At 37.8% G+C, this 19,822-nt stretch overlaps 4 protein-coding genes across 4 annotated transcripts; all 4 read right to left on the minus strand.

The window, feature by feature from the left end:
- Positions 1 to 2,566: 2,566 nt before the first annotated feature.
- LOC126803871 (heavy metal-associated isoprenylated plant protein 9) lies at positions 2,567 to 4,035 on the minus strand. The gene is made up of 5 exons (XM_050531588.1): positions 4,015 to 4,035; positions 3,739 to 3,928; positions 3,447 to 3,619; positions 3,262 to 3,352; positions 2,567 to 3,154 (listed from the first exon to the last, which is right to left on the minus strand). Exons 1-5 carry the CDS (start codon positions 4,033 to 4,035, stop codon positions 2,679 to 2,681), a joined length of 951 nt encoding a protein of 316 aa, XP_050387545.1. The 3' UTR covers positions 2,567 to 2,678.
- Positions 4,036 to 7,033: 2,998 nt separating this feature from the next.
- LOC126801450 (IAA-amino acid hydrolase ILR1-like 5) lies at positions 7,034 to 10,060 on the minus strand. Its single transcript, XM_050528802.1, has 6 exons — positions 9,911 to 10,060; positions 9,237 to 9,709; positions 9,025 to 9,150; positions 8,305 to 8,619; positions 7,810 to 7,938; positions 7,034 to 7,605 (listed from the first exon to the last, which is right to left on the minus strand). Exons 2-6 carry the CDS (start codon positions 9,576 to 9,578, stop codon positions 7,225 to 7,227), a joined length of 1,293 nt encoding a protein of 430 aa, XP_050384759.1. The 5' UTR covers positions 9,579 to 9,709; positions 9,911 to 10,060; the 3' UTR covers positions 7,034 to 7,224.
- Positions 9,820 to 13,042, minus strand: LOC126801449 (NAC domain-containing protein 91). The gene is made up of 6 exons (XM_050528801.1): positions 12,740 to 13,042; positions 12,282 to 12,559; positions 10,975 to 11,622; positions 10,715 to 10,805; positions 10,356 to 10,612; positions 9,820 to 10,280 (listed from the first exon to the last, which is right to left on the minus strand). Exons 1-6 carry the CDS (start codon positions 12,915 to 12,917, stop codon positions 9,987 to 9,989), a joined length of 1,746 nt encoding a protein of 581 aa, XP_050384758.1. The 5' UTR covers positions 12,918 to 13,042; the 3' UTR covers positions 9,820 to 9,986.
- A 3,270-nt stretch (positions 13,043 to 16,312) lies between these two features.
- Positions 16,313 to 19,822, minus strand: LOC126802036 (uncharacterized calcium-binding protein At1g02270). The gene is made up of 9 exons (XM_050529564.1): positions 19,559 to 19,822; positions 19,157 to 19,261; positions 18,935 to 19,040; positions 18,193 to 18,413; positions 17,883 to 18,068; positions 17,679 to 17,804; positions 17,414 to 17,524; positions 17,201 to 17,308; positions 16,313 to 17,051 (listed from the first exon to the last, which is right to left on the minus strand). The coding sequence occupies exons 1-9, from the start codon at positions 19,703 to 19,705 to the stop codon at positions 16,830 to 16,832; spliced, it is 1,332 nt and encodes a 443-aa protein (XP_050385521.1). The 5' UTR covers positions 19,706 to 19,822; the 3' UTR covers positions 16,313 to 16,829.

A 19,822-nucleotide genomic window follows, 5' to 3' on the forward strand; every position in this document is an offset into this window, starting at 1 on the left:
TTTTTTCTTAATAGCTTATGAATATGGTGCGATGCTACATACTATATATAACACGAATTTTGTAGTTGACAATTGATTTTACGTCTGTGATCTCACTCACGTGCACATTAGTGGCATTCCTACCGCTCACGGCAGCGTTACATATCACGCAATGTTTTGCCATACAATCTTCAACTTAGCTAAGCAGCCTCACATTCTCTCCCACTTTGGTTTCCCAAGTATGAGATTGGCCATGAAGGCTCTACTGTGTTCTTGTTTAGTGAACAAGACAAATGGACAAACAGACATGTGTATGTGATCACAAGAGGAATGGGTCCTCATCATCCAAGATGACTCAGATTTCAAATACATTCGATCCCCACCATGTGAAATCCACGCCACTGATTTCTAATCAGGTGAAGAATCTCCATCGACCCCAGTTCGTTTAATCATATTTCTATAACGCATGTGACATGCACAAACACAATCACCACATAAAATATTGAAAATTATAATATACATCTCACATTCCGACGGTCGATTATTTTATGAGTGGAATCAAAAAAATAATAACTGTTGTGTATCGTTAGATGTTGAATGTATAACATACATTGATGTATAGTAAATTAACCATTCATAAAATATCGCCTAATTTTATTTTTTCGATCTAATAATTATATGTACTGGGGTCAATAGACCCTAAGCAAACAATACACATAGTCAGTTTCGTGCATATATATAATGCCACGTAAATGCGACCGATTTATTTCAGTCACACAAATGTCGTCAATCCTGCTCTTAGAAAGTTTGGGATATGATTGACCTAGTAATTGTTACAATTTTTGCATGCATGATATGTATTATCAACAATCACTTGATATGTGAAAGATATTTGGGTACGTAAAAACTTGTTTGAAATAGTTGTCCTTTCCTGGTCGAAAAACTAGATGCATCTATACTAGCTATAGCTGTGCTGTTAAATAACCGAGTTGTTTTTCGATCACTGATCTAAACAATTTAATAATTAAGCGCATTCGTATGCCACAGTTGTTAAGGTTTAATTGAACAGATAAAATGCTAGAGCCGACTACTATAATGTAGATATGTTGATTTTTGTAGTAGCAAATCGGTTATACTGTCAATTTTCATGGCTAGTAATCCTAGTATGAACAAGACTTTTGTGTACGTGGTCGGTTACAAGAGGAATGCTTTGATTGATTCTCCAATGTTGTAGAAAACATTACCGTATCTCCTCCAACGCTAAGAGTTTTGCGACAATGTCGATCTTCAAGTATTTCGTTTGTAGGATTAGTGCTCCCTGATTTGCAATCATTCAAAAATCTTCTATGTAGTTTGGTACTGTCATAGATTATACGCGATGAAACTACAAATAAACGATTATTCACGTGGGAATAGAGGATTGTCGCCAGCAACACACACACACAACAAAAATTCTTCTATATAGTTTGGTTCCCTAGGCTATGCCATTGCGAAGGAAAACATTTACACGCTGGATTGTTGGCTTATGTCGCTGAAGAGGAATGAAGTTGATCTCTCTAAAGGCCATGATATTTTTTTATACTTGATTGGTTTTCATCTTTTGAGAATTTGGAAGGAGAGATGTAAAGCTGTGATGAAAGGTGTCTCCCCTAATCCTCTCGCAGCAACTCAGAGTATCCATTTGAGTTTTTCTAAGTGGCTTGAGGTTGTTTCCTCCTCCGAGGACCTCATTGAAGGTCTTATTACTACCCCGATGCTTACCAAGAGCTTGTCCCCTCCCCCTACAATTTTTTTGAAGGTTAATATTGATGCTTCTTGGAAGAACGGAAGTTCTTTGGCAGGTCTCGGTGTTTGCGCTAGGGATTGTCTTGGTCGTTCTATAGTTGGCTCCTATTCTCTGGGTTTTTTTTTAATTATGTTGTGGAAGCGAACGCGGGTGCCGTGCTTAAAGGTTTGAATCTTGCAGTGGGTAAAAATTTCAGAAACATAATCATAGAGGGAGACTGTAAGGAGGTCATCAGTGCCTTTGCTAATCCCTCCATGTGCTCAAGGTGGAAAATCTCTACATTGGTTAGAAAACCTGACACCTTATTCCCCTTGTTTACTTATGTCACTTGGAATTGGGTTCCTCGTGGTGTAAACAGCTTGGCAGATGCAGCTGCTAAGCTTGCATATTCGAAGTTATGCTCTTTAGATTGAGATGTTTCTCCCCCAACTTATCTCATGAACATTCTGGTGGATGGTCTTCCTGGACCTCCTTAAGCCTTGATTTTTTCTTTTGTTAGTAGTTTTCTTCTTTTGTTGTTACTTGTTGTGTTTTTTTTTTCGGCGGTAGCTTTGATTGTTTCTTCGGTGGCCTTGTGCCTTTTTATTGAATTACCATTTGGACAAAAAAAAAAAGAGACCCGAAGAGGAGATATAACATAATACAGAGAGCAGAATATATATATAATCTCATTTCTTTATATAAATAGTATTATGAAAACATCAATTTGGATGGAATATTAATCCAAGATTGACATGAAAGTACCTTTCCCCACCTGACATGTCTAAAATTCTCGTCACGAGTGGTGGCACTGACTATATATAACTTACATGCATTTTAGACGTACATGTATATGATTTTAGTTAACTAACATAACAGCTTTTAATTTGTATTGAAACGATTCCCATCATGAAATGAATGTTTTGCATGGAAGTTATGAAATGCAACATGCATTTGGATTCTCATCACTGAAGAGCTGCGGCGGCGGGATTCTCTCGAACACGTAAAGTGGCTGATAATAGTGCTGCATCATCCTCTTCAATTCCTCCTCCGGTATGCCATTAACGACGTCGTTATGCTCTTCCTTCTTGGCCTCCTCCTCTTTCTTTTCCTCACCTTCCTTATTACTTTCTCCACCGCCACCTTCTTCTTCTTTCTTCCCCTCTTCTGCCGGCTTTTCATCCTCTTTCTTCTCCTTATTCTCTTCCTTCATCTCTTCTGGCGTTGCTTCTTCGGTTGGCTTCTCCGCTGCAGGTTCTTCTTTCTTCTCGGGTTCAGGCTCCGGTTGTGGTACGATTTTGGCTTGTTTTCTGGTTCTTCTGTAAACGTAGTCTACTAGCTTGTCGCCGTCCATTGTCCCCGTCACGGTCACCTTCCCGCTATTATGATCAGTCACAGCATTTTGAACCCCTGCAGTTTCGATTAATTGAACAGTTAATTTTCAAGGCAATTCCATGAATGAATGAAGATGAAACATATATGAATCAGAACGTTAAGGTTGTGTAGTGCATGTTTACCTCTCATTTTGAGTATCTTTTTCTTAAGTTGTTCTGCACAGGCTTCACAATGCATGTTAACTTCGAGTTCCACAGTTGTTAGTCCAGTGACCTAATTAATCATAAACAATTTGAATTTTAGGATTTTCTTTAGTTGTGAATTAATGTTTTTGGATTATAATTTGGGATTAGTAGTGGCTTTGGACCTGAGAAGCAACAACTTCTGGAATAGGTTCACCCTCAGCAGCTGGTAATGGGGACAAGACTTTAGCCTTTCTCTTGGTTCTTTTCATGATTTTGTTGCACACTGCTTGAGGCTCCACTATTCCCTTTATAGTCACTTCATTTTTAGCCATGTCTATCGCAACCCCTTCCACTCCTGCAAATCAATCCATATTAGCAAACTAAACCAAGTGATTGATGAAATGCGCGCATGCCAAGTATATATATGAGGAACATAATTAATGGATCAACCTCTAGTTTCCAGAAAATGCATACCTCTAATTTTCATGATAGACCTCTCAATTTTCTTTGCACAGCCAACACAATGCAAGTCCACGTACAGAACAAAAGGAGCTGGTGGTTTTGGCTTTTCTTTCTTCTCCTCCTCTGCCTTCTCTTCTTTCTTATCTTCTGCTTTCTCCCCTACCTTCTCTTCTGGCTTAACTTCCTGTACCTTAGCTTCTTCCTATGAAACAAACATGAATCAGTTATAAGCATTATAATTTAGGGAAATGCGTAGCAAATGATCGAGATAGAGTACGAATTACTTACCGGCTTAGTTTCTTCACCCATTTTTATGTAACTGACTAATGAGCTTCAAATTAAGTAGTATATGTTCTCAAATTGAATAGAGATTGAATTCAAGAGAAAGGGATCGAAGAAAGGGGAGAGGGTTTAACAAATGAAGAGGGAGAGTGATTATATATGTGAAGGAATGAGAGTACCAGATTATAATGGAAGGACGGTGGGATTATTATCATATAACTAAAGTGAGTATATTTTGTGTTATTCTAGCTAGAGCACATGGTTCCACTAAAATACACAAAGCTAGGAAGCTCAATTTATAGTGCTTCTTTTTTATTTGTTTCCTCAATCTCCAAGAATCAAAGAGCTAGAAAAGAGGGAGGGAGAGGTTTCAGTGGAGCAGAGTTTGCAGATTTTATTGCTTCACAGATCGAAAAGAAAGAGTGAGGAGGTGAAATTTTAAGTTTCTGAAAAGAAATATTAAAGCAAAAGAAAACAACAAACTGATGAAAAGGATAATACAATATCATGAGGTGGTTATGTGTCAGACATCTGTAAGATTCTTGTGTGGCCAACCTGGATACCTTGGCCCCAAAGCAACTAATTACGTGATCTATCTAGAATTCTAAATCATACAAATCGTAATCATGTCTCAATTGAGCTAATTACTTGAGTTAGTCAAACAAGTTTAGTCTATTTTATGGATCAATTAATTCTGTATCGAGTGTATTCAGACCCCTAATTCAGACTAGCCCGATCAATTTCTCAATGCTAAAATTAGCCATTGTTCTTTTGCCGTCCATGGACTCTAACAAAAGTTACATTCGACGTACTGGGCTAATTAGCATCTTAAACATACAAGGAAGCTGTTTGATTAAGCAATCTAGTACTTTTACTTCCAACATAATTTGCATGAATCAACTCTGAGTTTATAGTTGGGATGGATGAATTGCGTGGGGATATACGAAATTTGCATTCTAAGTTATATGTGTAGTTAATTAGTTAACTATGCAGAAACCCTACGTGCGCCACTAAAGTTTATCTGAATCACATGGGTTGCTACCTCCATACAAATCACAATGCTTATTTTAGTCTCTTGGTTCATCTTTGTCAATTCTGTTACTCCTTTGGCATTTTTCCCTTCATGTTATTCACAAAGCTCTCCAATGGTGACTAGCTGCTCAATTAGTTTCCACTTCCCTGCAGGCATATAGTTTTCCTAACTAATCAAGTTTATAATTAGTTTGGTGCATGTAGCTTCTTCTATCAAATCAAACCTCGATCTCAGCTAGCTATATATCCTTTTGAGGATGAGAGTGTAATAAAGGTAATGCTTCTGCTTTGCAAGATTTAGTTTTTCAAGGAAAATTTGATGCAGAACTTTGAGCAAAAAGACTGAGCGACTTTCTTACCAAGGTGGTCACACGTGGTAATGACTCAGCCTGGGACACTAACAACAGAGAAAGCCTCAATTAAGCTCAAAAGAGAGTTTGGTGGTTCAACACAACCACCAAGTTTCAACAACCAACAGGTCGATCTTTCCAGTTAGCTCGTATCATGCTCAGATTCTCATAAAGAAGCTAAGCAGACCAAATAGAATTTAGGTTGACCAGCTTGATTATCTTTCTCCATTTTCAAATGCTAAAGGAGAATATATGAATGATGAGGTTTATTAGGTTACTACGTACTGGGTGAGAATGATTTGCACTTGATTAAGATAGCTAGATGCATGGGGGCCTGGGCGGGTTATGGTTTGAAGAATCTAGATGCATGATCAGGATTTGATTAGTTAGTAAAGTAATCATAATTATCATTTATCAACCACCAAGCATTCTCTTATTATTCCAAGTACTCAATTGCATTAACAATGTTGTTAAACACTCCTGAAAAGACAGTATAATTAGGCCGCCTGGCTTGCTGGTGTTGGATAGATCGAGTACGTTGTCGATCTCAATATTCAGACAACATTAATAATTACAAGCTAGGCTTGCAAACTGATCCTAGCCTTGTGGTCGATCTGGACATGAGTATATAGATCATCACTTCTCATATCTTTAAATTGATTGGCAAGACTTTGATAATGATGCATAGCTTGGATAAACATCATTACAATCTTATCTCGGATGAACTTAAATGTCTGGAGTCCTCTTCTGCATGCGTCTATCTGTAGTCCCCTCAATCTCATTTCACATCTTTTACAAGTAAAACTCATAGAATTATTAGGCCACCTGGCTTCCTCGCCGGTGTTGGATAGATTCGACCCTAATACTTCTTACCACAAAACCACTTTTATCAGCAGTTCAGATGCAGTGCATGTATGGTGCTGCATAGCTCGAATGTCATCTTCGAGCTCCAACATGGTCTCCTGTAGTTGTGGACCTTTGCATGTGGAAATCATTGAGTACACAGTTATAGCATTTTTGAGCATTTCCGCTTGAGAGTTATATGCAGTAGCACATTAGCTTGATTTGCTGACCCAATCATTCAAATAATGCCAATCATGCTAAGTTGCTAACCATTATATGAGAGAAGTTATGGAACGTTCACCTCATATTTGAACAAAAACAAAGCCAAAGCATGTATATATGTATGTATATGTATGGATGTCCAGTTACATATGTATTTTTGCCGGTGGACAGAGACAAATGGGGTGTTCTACCTTAACTAGTTAAGCCCGCTCTTCAAACTGATGGCATTGTTGGGGCAAGCAAGTTGTAGGTTAACGCTTCATAAGACATCAACATCTTTCATGCAATGCCTCTCTTTTCTTTTCTTTTGTTTCGTAGTTTGAAGTCCGTTGAACAACATGGGCTGTTTATGGGAATGATTTGGGATACATACATTGTATGCTTTTAAGATTTTGCTGATCAAGTTGCCCATGCTTTACTGTACTTTTTTAGCAGATATGGGATCCATTCTATTAACACTCGCTCAGTTTTGCTTAATGAGATAGTTGAATGTATACAGTTGATTTCTCATTATCCTATTGTAGTTTCCATATAAACATTCACATTACATTACTCCTTTACTGTACTTCCAACCTGAATAATATAATTTTGCTGTTATATTCCTCTTTACATACAAGTTTAGTGAAGAACCAAGTATCTCTATATATACAATTTGTTTAACAAACAAAATTTACATTTCCTTTTCTGGTTTCAGAGCACTACATAAGCTAGCACACAAATAAAGGAGTAGGAATCATCAAGACTTCTGCCGGACAATGCTTTGAAAGTTTCACTGTATAACGGAATTTCGGTGCTCGTTCAAGTAAGCCTCAGCCAAGGCAGTATGTAATGCTGCCCCCACGGGAAGGACGCCCTCATCAAGAAAAAAGTAAGGGGAGTGCGGTGAGTGAACTGAACCCAGTTCCTCATTTCTTATTCCAATACTGATCATGATTCCAGGAATCAATTCTTGATAGAAAGCAAAGTCTTCGCTTGCCATCACTTTTTTACCAACCTTTACATTCTCAGGACCAAGCAGAAGTTCTGCGACCCTATTTACATGTGAATTCAAGCTTTCGTCATTAAAAACAGCAGGGATAGGAGGGAATTCTTCACTTTTCACACCAAAGTATGCAATGCATCTATGCACAGCTGCCTGCCCTTCAATAACCTACAAAAATTTCTATATATTTAGGCATCACCAACTTAAAGTCATGCAAATAGCCTAAATAACTTGATTCTTTCTCTGAAACTTTTGAAACAAGCTAGTTGATCCCCTACATCCAGCAAAAAATTATGTAATAGTAATATGGTGATTATAGTATGCAACATATTCTTTCTACCAAGTCTAATGGGAAAGGTTAATGCCGCGAACCTCCTTTAATCGCTTCATGAGTTGGTACAAGCCTTCTGTCGTGAGACTCCTCAATGTGCCCCCAAATTCCACATAATCTGGAATTACATCAGATGCAGTCCCTCCTCGAACATAAGTGACAGATAGAACCTTCACAAGAAAACTAGCTATTACGATTTTATTGCAATGGAGGTTCTTGTGTTATTGTTACTGTTATATTGCTCATATGCATATTCAATCAGCTAAAACTTTTTAACTGATCGTTGGTACAAGTTAATGTTGCGCAGAGTCTTGGGCCAGTAATGGAGCAACTGGATTTAAATCTGAGAAACTGAAAAGGACGATGGCTTTGTCTGAGATTATGTAGATCAAGAATATACAAGTGCTGCTAAAACATGTCAAGCAACAGTGCTGTAGCTCGACTTCCCCCATTGACAAATAATGAAAATTTCATCAACATTAAAGCTATTATATGAATTCTATATGGTGTTTTATATTTTGGAGAAAGGGACTAACTTGACTTTGGAGGGGATCAGATTCTCTTGAGATGAGTTGCTGCAATGCCAAAATTGCAAAAGAGGCAGCAAGTGTTGGATCAGAAGCGAGATGGGGAGCTGCAGCATGCCCCCCTTCACCGACTATCTTTGCTTCAAAGTGGCTTACAGCAGCCAAGTGTGGCCCTGCAATGGATGCTATGCTTCCTGTAGGTGTCTCAAAATCGACATGCATCCCAAATATTGCTTCCGCTTCACCAAGGGCTCCTTCTTTTATCATCTTGGCAGCTCCTCTACCTCCCTCCTCAGCAGGTTGAAAAATAAGTCTAACCGTACCCTTAAACACCATATCAAGAAAAAACGTCTGAATTTAATCAATTTAAAGACTTCATTGATCACATATCGCATTCATTGCTCAATTTCCAAAGAAAGAATGAAACTTTGTGCTAAGGCAGACATTCATTTTGGTTGCACGACACAATATTATGAAAGATTTTAACAGAAACTCGGAAAGACTGCATATTTCACTGATAAACTTTTACAAGTTCAATACACACATATTGAAACTTGTGTGAGTATTGGCATTCATTGCTGCACAACATGTCTAATACACTTCAACACAATATTGCATATATTTGTCAATTATATTATGATTACCAACTGAAAAAAAAAAAGATTGGACCTTCTGATCATATTAAGATTCATTTTGTCAGAATCACATGAAAGTATAGAACTCACAGACCTGAAGTTTCTCTTTTCGTTCACTAAGCAACTTAGCAGCGCCCAAAAGCATAGTGGTATGAGCATCATGACCACAACCATGCATTTTTCCATCAATCTTACTCTTGTGTTCCCAATCAACAAGCTCCTGTAAACATCAATACACATCCAAAATCGTATCAGATCACAACAAAAACTAGATTTCCTGATAGCAAAAGGAAAGGTTTCAATTACTTGCATAGGGAGGGCGTCCATGTCAGCCCGAAGAGCCACAACTGGGCCAGAACCGGACCCAATTTCTGCCACAATACCAGTTTTAGCAATTGGGTATGAGTAAGAGACGCCGAGTCTGTCTAGCTCTCTGCGCAGAAGAGCACTGGTGTTGTGCTCTTGGAATCTGAGTTCAGGGTTCTCATGGATTTGCCTTCTTATTGAGACCAACCAGTTCTTATCTTTCTGGGCTGCGCTTAGAATTTTTTGTGCGTTGTTTTGTTCCTGAGTGCCATGGATGACACAAAAGGAAGAAAGAGAGAGATGTAAAACTAGAAGTGAACTGAAAATCGTACCAGGATTCATATCATGAAACTGCTTGTAGTGCTCGGAAATTCCGAGATAGATGATAGCGGTAGCAAACAAATATTGATAGATAAGGCTTGTTGACTAAAATAGAGTAATGATGTTTGCCAATAAGGTGGTTGTGTTGCGTCCTGAAATTCCAATACTACATATTAATTAGTGTAAAATTTGCTACATTGTTGCTTCTTATTACAAACCTTCAGAAAAAGTTGACAATTTCATATAAGAAACGTGCAGCAAGTACTGAAGTTCATGAATTTATTTATGGAACAAAAGAACTCAAAATAATTAGCTGCTGAACATAAACTCGGTCTGTAAGTAAAGATACTAACCCTATAAGCCTAGCAAAACACCGCTCTCAAAAATTTAGGGGTCTTCGGCCATATGCACGAAGGTCTTCCACCAGCTTCAAAACTTATGAAATCCCCACATGCTAGCAAATACTATGAACAAAAATGCACCAACAACAAGTCTAAACATTAAGGCAAATGACCAAATAGAGTGGCCAGCAGGAGAGGCCTTCAAGACAACAGAAGGGACCGTTTTGCCTATCAAAATGCTGCCCATTGATGTGATATTTGGTGTTGCGGAAATAGTCTGGCTACTTGACTCAACTATGAGCGTCTCCAGGGGTTCATCCAAAGCATTACCAGCAACGCAAGCAGCATCATAACTAGTTTTTTTTTCTGAATCTCTTGTCTCCTGCAAGCAGCATTAAAAGGATTATCAACCCCTGAACAAAGCTCAACAGATTTTGACATTGTTTGCGCTTCTCACCTCCACAGTAATTAGTTTTCTTTCATAGTCTTCTGGTGTATAATGCATGTCTTTAGACATATTCCTGCACTGAATTGATCCTATTTGAAGTTTACTTTGATACATTATTCTTCTTGGTGCTTCACCCTGTGTCATAATACTCTGTCTCAAGGTGCTAGTAGGGGGTGTTTGGCGAGTCATAAACCTAATTCCAGTGCCAGAATCAGAACTAAGTACATTTGGATGATTACTTGATACCTCGACCTTTGAGGATACTTCTGCAATGAAAAAAAAGAGGCAAGCATCAACTTCATAACATTCATTGAGTAGAAAACTAGTACATCTTCCAGAATCATTGATGCCAATATCAGAAAATATACCATAATTTTGTGGGGCAGTTGCAATCTGCATGCGACCCTTTCTGTCGATATCACCCTCCGACCAAACAGGGGTTTGAACCTCAGCCATGTACTATATAAGATGAGAACAATGAAAATTAATTTTCGAGATAGTTATTTACAAGAACATTGCACAGAAATAAAATCTTTGTGGTATATTCCATACCCTAAAAAATGTCAGGTCAAAGGCTTTTAAAGGCCATAAATGAAAAAAAAAATTAGGTTGAAAAGCTTCTACTTACCAGTAATTCATTCAGTTTTGCGCCTGTATTATTGCATGATCCGTAGTTCTTAATGGGGACAACATTCTTAGTCTCACTTTCAATTGCAGAACTTATCTGATCCAAATCTTCAAATGAGCACTCCTCCGAACTGTTGAATATTGTGCTCAGGAACTCAGATATTTCTGCATCTTGCTCATTGCTGTCATTTGGAAACTGCAACCCTTTATGATCATTGCTTAAGCCATTGCTGTCAGTGTAACAATGCTCCAGATCCATCTGTGAGTGCAAGGGGGAAAATAGTGGCTCATCCTGGGGTTCATAAAATCTGTTTAAATATTCCTCGAGTGGCAGATCCAGTTGACCAGGTCCATCATAATCATTGCAGCTGTTGCTGGGGCACTCACTAATTGGTAGAGGGTCTGATGCCATCCCATAACAATTATCGGTAATAGTACATTCTACTCTAGTAGGAAGCCTTTCAGGTTGCATTTGGCATGATGGTGATGGCGATGGTGATGGTGGAACCAGTGATTGAGCAGACTGCGTGTCTTCAAGAGGAGATTTTGCAACACTAGGTGAGGACACAGCTGGTTCAGTTTCATCACAGTTTGAAATTTCAATACTCTCATCATGTTTTTTAAACAGGCGACAAAGGACAAATGGACTCTGCACAGTAGAACAACATCTCATTAGTACTATTGAACATCAAGTTATCATGCATTGCAGGTCAGTGATCTGTGCATGTGTGTGGTCGATATGTGATAAAATACAATGCCACATAGATCTGCACTCTTGAACTATCTAAAGAATTTCCAGAGAGAAAGTTGCCTAATTTGAGTAATTTCTCTTCAAATATACACAAGTAAAGGTTTAGACTTGTCAACTTTCTTACTACTTAGAACCCATCCAAATTCATACCAACAAACTTAACATACTTTATGTTTCACTGACATCAACTCTGAACTCCACTGGAGATCATGAAGACTATTTTTTTTCTTTATCGTCTCTTGAGGCCGCATTTCCTCCATTCATAAAAATAAAAAAAAGGTTCATACAATCCTTACATCCCTACCAACAATTCCTCATTCAATGAACCATATCACCAACTGGACACGAAGCCATCTCTACACCATAGACATACACGATTTCACTAGATACAGGCTTAATTAGATTCCTGCTAAATTATACCATTTGACATGTCACCGGTTTACTCAAACTGTGACCTTTAATCTAAGACAGTGGAATTTAACTATGCTCAAAACAAGTAAAATGCTCGGATGATAACCAATCAGACAGCTCTTATACAAGGTGAAGAAAAAACCAACCTGGCCAGGATTACTGCCATCAAGCTCCTGCTGCGTAGCACGGTACTCGTGCATAACCCAATTAGTCCTCTTACCCTTGGGAGCACGCCCGGTATGGAAGACCAGTGTCTTCTTCATTCCAACCAAGTTCACTCCAGACTTGATTCTACGATCCTTACCAGTAGCCTTCCAGTACCCTGCACTTGTAGCCCTGTTCAACCTGAACCCATTCGGGTACTTCTTGTCCTGCGGGCAGAAGAAGAACCACTCCGGATCCTGAGTTTGTATCACCGATAAATCTGCATAAACAAACAAACAAAAAAACACAAATCTCTCAACATTAAGCCCGAAACTAAAATGATAATTCAAATAATTGCAATAAGAAATTACTACCTAAACACACCAGCGGCTGTAACCTCAGTAATTAATCTCTTTCATCCTAATAAAAACAATTACATTTTGATATCGAAAAAACTCACCAGGTAAATCCCAAGGCTCCCATTTGCAAACATCAATCTCCCGGATAACGCTGACTTGCTTATCATGCCCATTAATCTTGGACCTCAGATAAAAATCGATAAGCTCCTCATCCGTCGGCCGGAATCTGAACCCCAGCGGCAGCGACGACAGCGACTCCACTCCCATGTCCATCACCATATCAATAAAAATGAAAAGCCAAATCACTATGTCAAAAGAGATTGCTCAGATTGGGGATTTAGGGATTCAGGTCTGGCCCGTTCAACTTTTTTTTTGTTTGTTATTTTTTGGTTCAGTGATGAAAAGAGAACTGGAAAACTCAGCTCTGGAGTTTTAGTGGGCTTTGCTTTTATACTCGCCCAAAGCCGCGTTTAAATTTCCCGAGTAAATCTAGGGGCGGGCGTAACACCCCGAGTTGTGGTTACAATTTCGATACTGCCACTGTGGGGGTAATGGTTTAGAGGATAGGGTGTGGTGCTGTGGTGTGGTGTAGATGTGGTTTTGGATGGGGAGGAAGGGTGGAATAGACAATTGACGAAGCGTCGTAACGAAGGCAACGCGGGGCGGAAGGTTAAAAGGAAGTAAGCCAATGATGTACGGACACGTAGGGAATAGTGCGCTTACCTGGTAGGTGGGGTCGCCGCGTTGATTCCAGGTGTCTTTTTTTATTAAATTATTCCAGGTGTCGGGCTCTGGCTTTACATGGAGTTTCATTTTTCTATTTTTGTTTATGTGAGGTCAACTCACAATCTATTTTATTCAGTTTTGTTTTATTGAAATACTGTAATATCCTGAATGAAATTACTATGATAGATAATAAGTTGCTTAAATTTGTAATTTATTTTATTTATTTCACAAAACACATCATTAACATATCTATATATACATATTAAATAGTTAAAATTAAAACTAATGAAAATATTAAAACCCTTATACTTATATAATATTGTTAAATTGAATAACGTGTTTTTGTTTTTTTGTTGGGATTTAGACTTCAATATAATTGAAATTGTTTTCTTAGCTGATATTTTTAACTTTACTATATTATACTATTAATATACGTACAAAGGATAAAACTACGTTATGTGATCTTATTTTATTTTTACAAAACATAGTTACATGTAGTAGTAATTGTAAGTTTTTTTTTCTTAATAGAGATTGTCAAAATTAATCTGAACAAAGTAAGTTTAGAATTGAAAAGAATTGTGCAATGTAAGAATAGAATGTAGGATGAATAAAGCAAGCTTAAAATTGAAAAAAAAATTATGTTGGGTGAACAAAATATTATTGAAAAATAAGAAATTTAGGTATTATAATTAAGTGAATAAAGTAATTGAAAAATAGAAAAAATATACGTAGAAAACGTGACAATAGATACACTCTTTTTGTTTTCGTTTCTATTTTAGTGGTGTGATTAGATATTTTGAACGTGAGGTGACCCGAAGACAAGAAAAAGGAGATGGTAACTGATAGCCCCATTGCGATTTTCGGTCATATTCCACACTCCAAGTAATTATTCGAGAATAAATAAAATTGATAAAGTATTTTGCTTGAGAATGTTTGTGTAATACCTCATGAGATCGTTTGAAAAGATTTTTTAGTCAGTACGACTTATAAAACTATGACCGATAGATAGATGAAATGAAATAGAAATAAGAGTTCCTCAACTTTCTCAAGTCGGCTTAATGTTGCTAACTAAATCTTTTGATATTCACATAATGCCTCAAGAAATGTTGATGCTTAGTATAGTATCAGATAGATGATTGAGCTTTGAATTAGGAATCCACGTACTTTATAATTTCTGATTACCCTCCACCTTATCTGCTTAGTATATTCATCAATCTAGTTAGGATTTAAGCTTTTGAATGCTTTGTTTTTCCCATTAGGGTTCCAAAATATTCCCCACCTTTTGGCCTTTTGCCTCGTATTTTCTCTTGTGGTACGATGTGCGTCTCGTTCATTTTAATACCGATTAGTGTGAACATAATGAAAAAAGAGGTGAATAAAGCTTTGGTAATGTGCATATTAATACCTAATTAGGTGTGGAAAGTAATTTTAAAATTCTGAAGGGGACGGGAATTAGACAGTTAGTGGGTATACGTTACTTTCTGGTAAAGCTAATTTGGTAATCAAATCGTCCTTGTTGCTAACATTCCACATGCAAAAGCCAGAAAGGAAAAAAAAAAAAAAGGAGTGAAAACTAATCATACACTAGACTTCACCCTTATCACGTATTATTCATCCTCAGGGCCGGCCCTGAGAGATTCAAGGCCCGGTGCAGGAAAAAAAATGGGCGACAATTTACATAAATTTCACAGATTTTGAAAAAAAAAATAAGTCATTTTACACCAAATTCTTATAAAAAATGGGCCTTTTTATACTAAGCATTTTAGCTGATTTTTCTGGGCCCAGTGCGGGTGCACAGCCTGCCCTCCCTCAAGGCCGGCCCTGTTCATCCTCCACTTTAAACTATCTTTAAGCTATTTAATTTGTGCATCATGCAACAAAAAACAAAAAGGGAAGCTGATTGACATTAAGCTCTGGCAAGGAAAATTCGGCAAAATTAACTTTGCCCGTTAACTGATCGAGTCCTCAAAATTAGCTTTGCAATCTTTCGATACTTTGAAAATTTGTATACATGCATGGAGGATTACGTACTATTTTCATATCAGAATTTTATTGTATTTCAACAATACACAATCACTTTGCAATCGTTTGATAATTAGGCAAGGTTTACGAGCGGGTGCTTCCCAAAACATGGCCATTGAAGTTTCAAACACTTCTAGACGAGGAGAGTTCTTCAGTAGCTTCATGATCAGTCCAATCTTAGAATTGAGCACCGGATTTAAATTACCAGGACTATGTATACCCAAATGGGTATTCTTTGAACATGGCCGGGCATATCATCGATCAGAGAGCCCCTCTGCACCTTTTGGAGACTGAAATTAAAGATCAGTTAGCATGTTAAAAGAAAATTTAGTACAATGCTGCAATTTTGGATACGAATAAACAAATTCTAGCAACATGAGCATACCAAATAATCATCAAGATCGAGTTTTAGGTCTTTCACACCGGAGAGATACGGAAGAGAGCGAAATAAGCGATCGCGGCGTTTCACAAATTAATGTTTGCCTAATATATGCAAGCCTTTTGAAGCGAGTTTGCATCGCACAAGTAGTACTCATTGGAGAAGTCACCATCATAGACAAAATCTGTCAAGTTAGGCCCGAAAATCGCCATCCCGGCAGCCATGGGGATTAGTATTACCGTGTAATAGAAAACAGACTCGCAAATATGGTACAGAAATATATAACACGCAGTGACCCTAGATACCTATTCAACTTTGATCCTATTTTAGCAAGCCATGTCTTTAGGTTTAGCTTGTGTTTTGAGGTCAGAGAGAATTCGACTCTGTGATGAATTTTACTTACATGTAGGCTTAAAGCTCTGCTGAAAGAGTCAGCTACCTCTTAATCAATAAATGATAACGTCACGATGAAGATGGCTTCCTATTCTTTAAGATTGTGACTAATGTCTTCTGATTTGATCAGCCCTGCAAATTCAAACTAAACCAATATGTAAACTCTTGCTCCTTTTAAATTAGTAAGCAAAATCGTTTACAATGTGATTGTGTGGATATACAAGGAAACCTGATGTGTTAAAAATCATCATGCAACAAGAGAAGCCTACATATATGCACAGCTACAACTCTGCATTTGACTATACATATATGTACAGCTACAACTCTGCATTAGACTATACATATATGTACAGCTACACACTATCTTAATGTTATTCTTTGCTAGCTTCCTTTTCTCACATTGAGGCAGAATGGAATCCTGCATTTTTGGACTGCTAGTTCTATTTAGCAGGCTGCAGATCGGGGATTCCTGTGATAATGTGTTTGTTGGCACTGATGGCAGTCAAAAAGGTTCTTAAAATGGTACAGGCCGACGCAGCATCAACATGCAAGTTGATCAGACTTATGCTCCACTCCAACAAGCTGGCTGCAAGGTCGACTCAAATCAATTAGATCGTTTATAGACAGACTGGTCTTGATGTCAAAGTTCTGCTCCACTTTTCAGTTAGGACTCAAGGGATCATCTGAGGGCATGGCATTCTTATCGGTGAGAAAACTACGGTGAGTCGTGCATGATCAGAAAGAGAGTAGTCTTCAGGCCACGTTCCCTTCTCCACTTCAGGAGGAAAAAGAACTGCATTTTTTACACTGAAACCAATTGCTTGCTCCTGAATACCATTGGAGCCAACATCCCAGATCTCATTATCACCATCAGTTAGATTCCAAATTCGCTGCTGCAAGGCCAATAATCTCAGTCAATATTAAAATTTGAAATATATTGATTACTTAAAAGCCTAAGCCAACTGACTCCAGGAAGTAGAATGGAATGTGGAGATGCATAGAAGACATAAAGCCGAGATACATTCATTCAACATAGTTTTACCTGAAACCCTTTGTAATCAAGAATACCATTGCCATCTATGTCTGCTTGAACCCACAAGTCCTTGGTCTCTTCAAGGCTAAGTCCATGGCAATGACCAGTCAAATTAAGCTGCATAATATGAATCATCCCAGGTACATTAACAAACAGGCGGAAATTACTTTGAGAGCAACAGAAAAGTAGAGATAAGAAACTCAGTTATAATCGACATCACACCTGTCGGAGGGCTTCACAGAAGCCAGAATAGGTAATGTAATCACCAGGGTTGTCAGCCTTCAAAAAGGCAAAGGCATCACTTTCTGTCAGTGAAGCTCGTCGTAGTAGATACTGAAAATGTCAAAAATTGAACATAAGAGACTGAAAAAAAGGATACTAAGTTTCAAACTTTCAATAACGACTGGAAGTAATAAATTCAATCTTTAAAAGATATACACAATACAACTGAGAAGAGTGTATATGATCAAAATATTAAGTTGCTGACCTTGAACATGCCAAATACCGCTTCGCTCCAACTTGTTTTTAGTAGCTTCCGATAACTATTTGGGTTCAGAAGCCATATAAAGTCAACCCCACATATGTTTCCCCGATGGTTTCGGTGGCTAACCCACTGCAGGAAGAATGAAAAACGTTAATTACAGGCAAAACAAGACTAATCAGATTATTTGGGTTAAAATTGGACACTGACCTTGTGTGCATCTGCATCGGTGTAATGATGAGCAGTATCATAAGAAGAAACAAACCCCTGGGACCTAAGAAACTTGTAAACATGTCCACGTTTGCTTCCATTCCAGTCACCACAGAGAATGATGGGCATGGGGTTAAGGTTGTTCTCTTTTTGATAAGATTCCACATATTTTAGGATTTTGTACACCTATAATGAGGGGAAAAAAATTGTAGTCAGAGGATTGCACCCTGAGGTACGAGTAATAACTATAAGTCTATAATGACATTGCTTGTCATTAAATAGAAGAGTATGAAATGGATGAAAAAGTTACCTGATGCAATCGTACAATACACAAACTTGAATCATGAGGAAATAACAAATGGGTATTCACAATAAGCATTTCCTGCCGAATATCGTTGTATCGAAACTGTGAAACTGGGGAAGCTAATTCAACATGTAACAACTGAGCAACACGATCTCCACAATCGTTGAAGTGCACTTCTTGATAATTTAGAACTCTAAAGTAGTCCTTATGCACTGCAGTCAGCAAACCTGCACAGAGCGGAGGAAACAACTTAAGCTAATGTATAATGGCCTAACGGGGTGTCTGTATTTCAGATTCAGTGATGATTATAGTATGACATTCCCACAAAGATTAAACCGCTGTGGCAATAGATTACTCTTAAATAAGAACATACTGAATCAGCTAAGTTTAAGGCGCCAATGTTAACAAGTGTAATCAGTTCTATGTCTAACCAAAGAAAAGATATTACTTTCAAACGCTTTCTTCCTCTCTCATTTTTGGGTCAGTTGGTCAACATCATTGAAGCAAACAGTTTCTTCATAATCCAACAAAAACCAATTTTTCTTCAAGTCTTAAAATTAATTAACTTCATTCAATAATTTTATCCATCTCAGCTATGTTTTTTCTAAATTTCTCTAATCAATAACAGATGATAGTCATCGTTAGAACTTTCCAACAAAACAAGCACTAAATAAGTTTCAAAAAAATCTACAAATCATATAAAATGGGATGTGCAATGCTAAGTATATTACAATGACAGAAGATATACCATCACCGCGGTTGTTGGTTCTTCCCAGCTTAAAATTGATATAACCAGCATCACCAAGTCTCTTCTCATAAATGTCCACAAGCTCTTCATTCCCAACCCAGAACTCCTGTCAACACCAAAGAGAAAGAGAGACATATTCACCATGTTAGTAGTAGGCCATCAAAAGGGTATGATGCTCTGATCCTATTCCAACAATCCATCCAAGGCTTGAGAAACACAAACCTGAAGACAAATAATGGAAGATCTCTCAGCCAATAAACAATCCAGAATCATGTGATTCCTAGAAAGCCAATAAGCTCTGTGATCGCTTTCTCTGCAATCTGGGTCCTATCGAAACGCAACAACAATTAGAACCCATATTAGCAACAAGTCATTCAAAAGGATTCGAATTCAGACTGCCCCATTATAAAGTTAATCCCATAAATGTATACAAAACAAATACCAGGCAAAACGAACATCACCCATTACCAAATTATTGATCATCAATGAAAAAAAGAGACAAGCTTTCAGTACCCATTAAGAATATGATTGAAAGTAGCATGAAAGATTAAAGCTTTTTCTGCAACGAAATTAAAAAATATATGAACTTATACTGATGAAACGGGAATGAATAGTGTACAATACCTCGTGGCTTAGGCGCTTGTAGATTGGAGCGAGTATGTTGAATGTGGTGCAGGTAATGGAAGGCTGTTGATCATGGCCATCTTTCATGGAAGAAGCAATAGCATAGCTTCCATTTCTAGAAACCCTACTCTTCATCATCTTCGTCATCTTGGATTATTCTTCTTCTTCTTTCACCTCAGAACTCAACCACCTTCCCACTTATATAGACAAAAACTATTACAACCCGCCCACAATAATATTAAAAACGCCAAAGGTACCAATACA

The sequence above is a fragment of the Argentina anserina genome, chromosome 7, assembly GCF_933775445.1.
Source record: "Argentina anserina chromosome 7, drPotAnse1.1, whole genome shotgun sequence".
Taxonomy (NCBI): domain Eukaryota; kingdom Viridiplantae; phylum Streptophyta; class Magnoliopsida; order Rosales; family Rosaceae; genus Argentina; species Argentina anserina.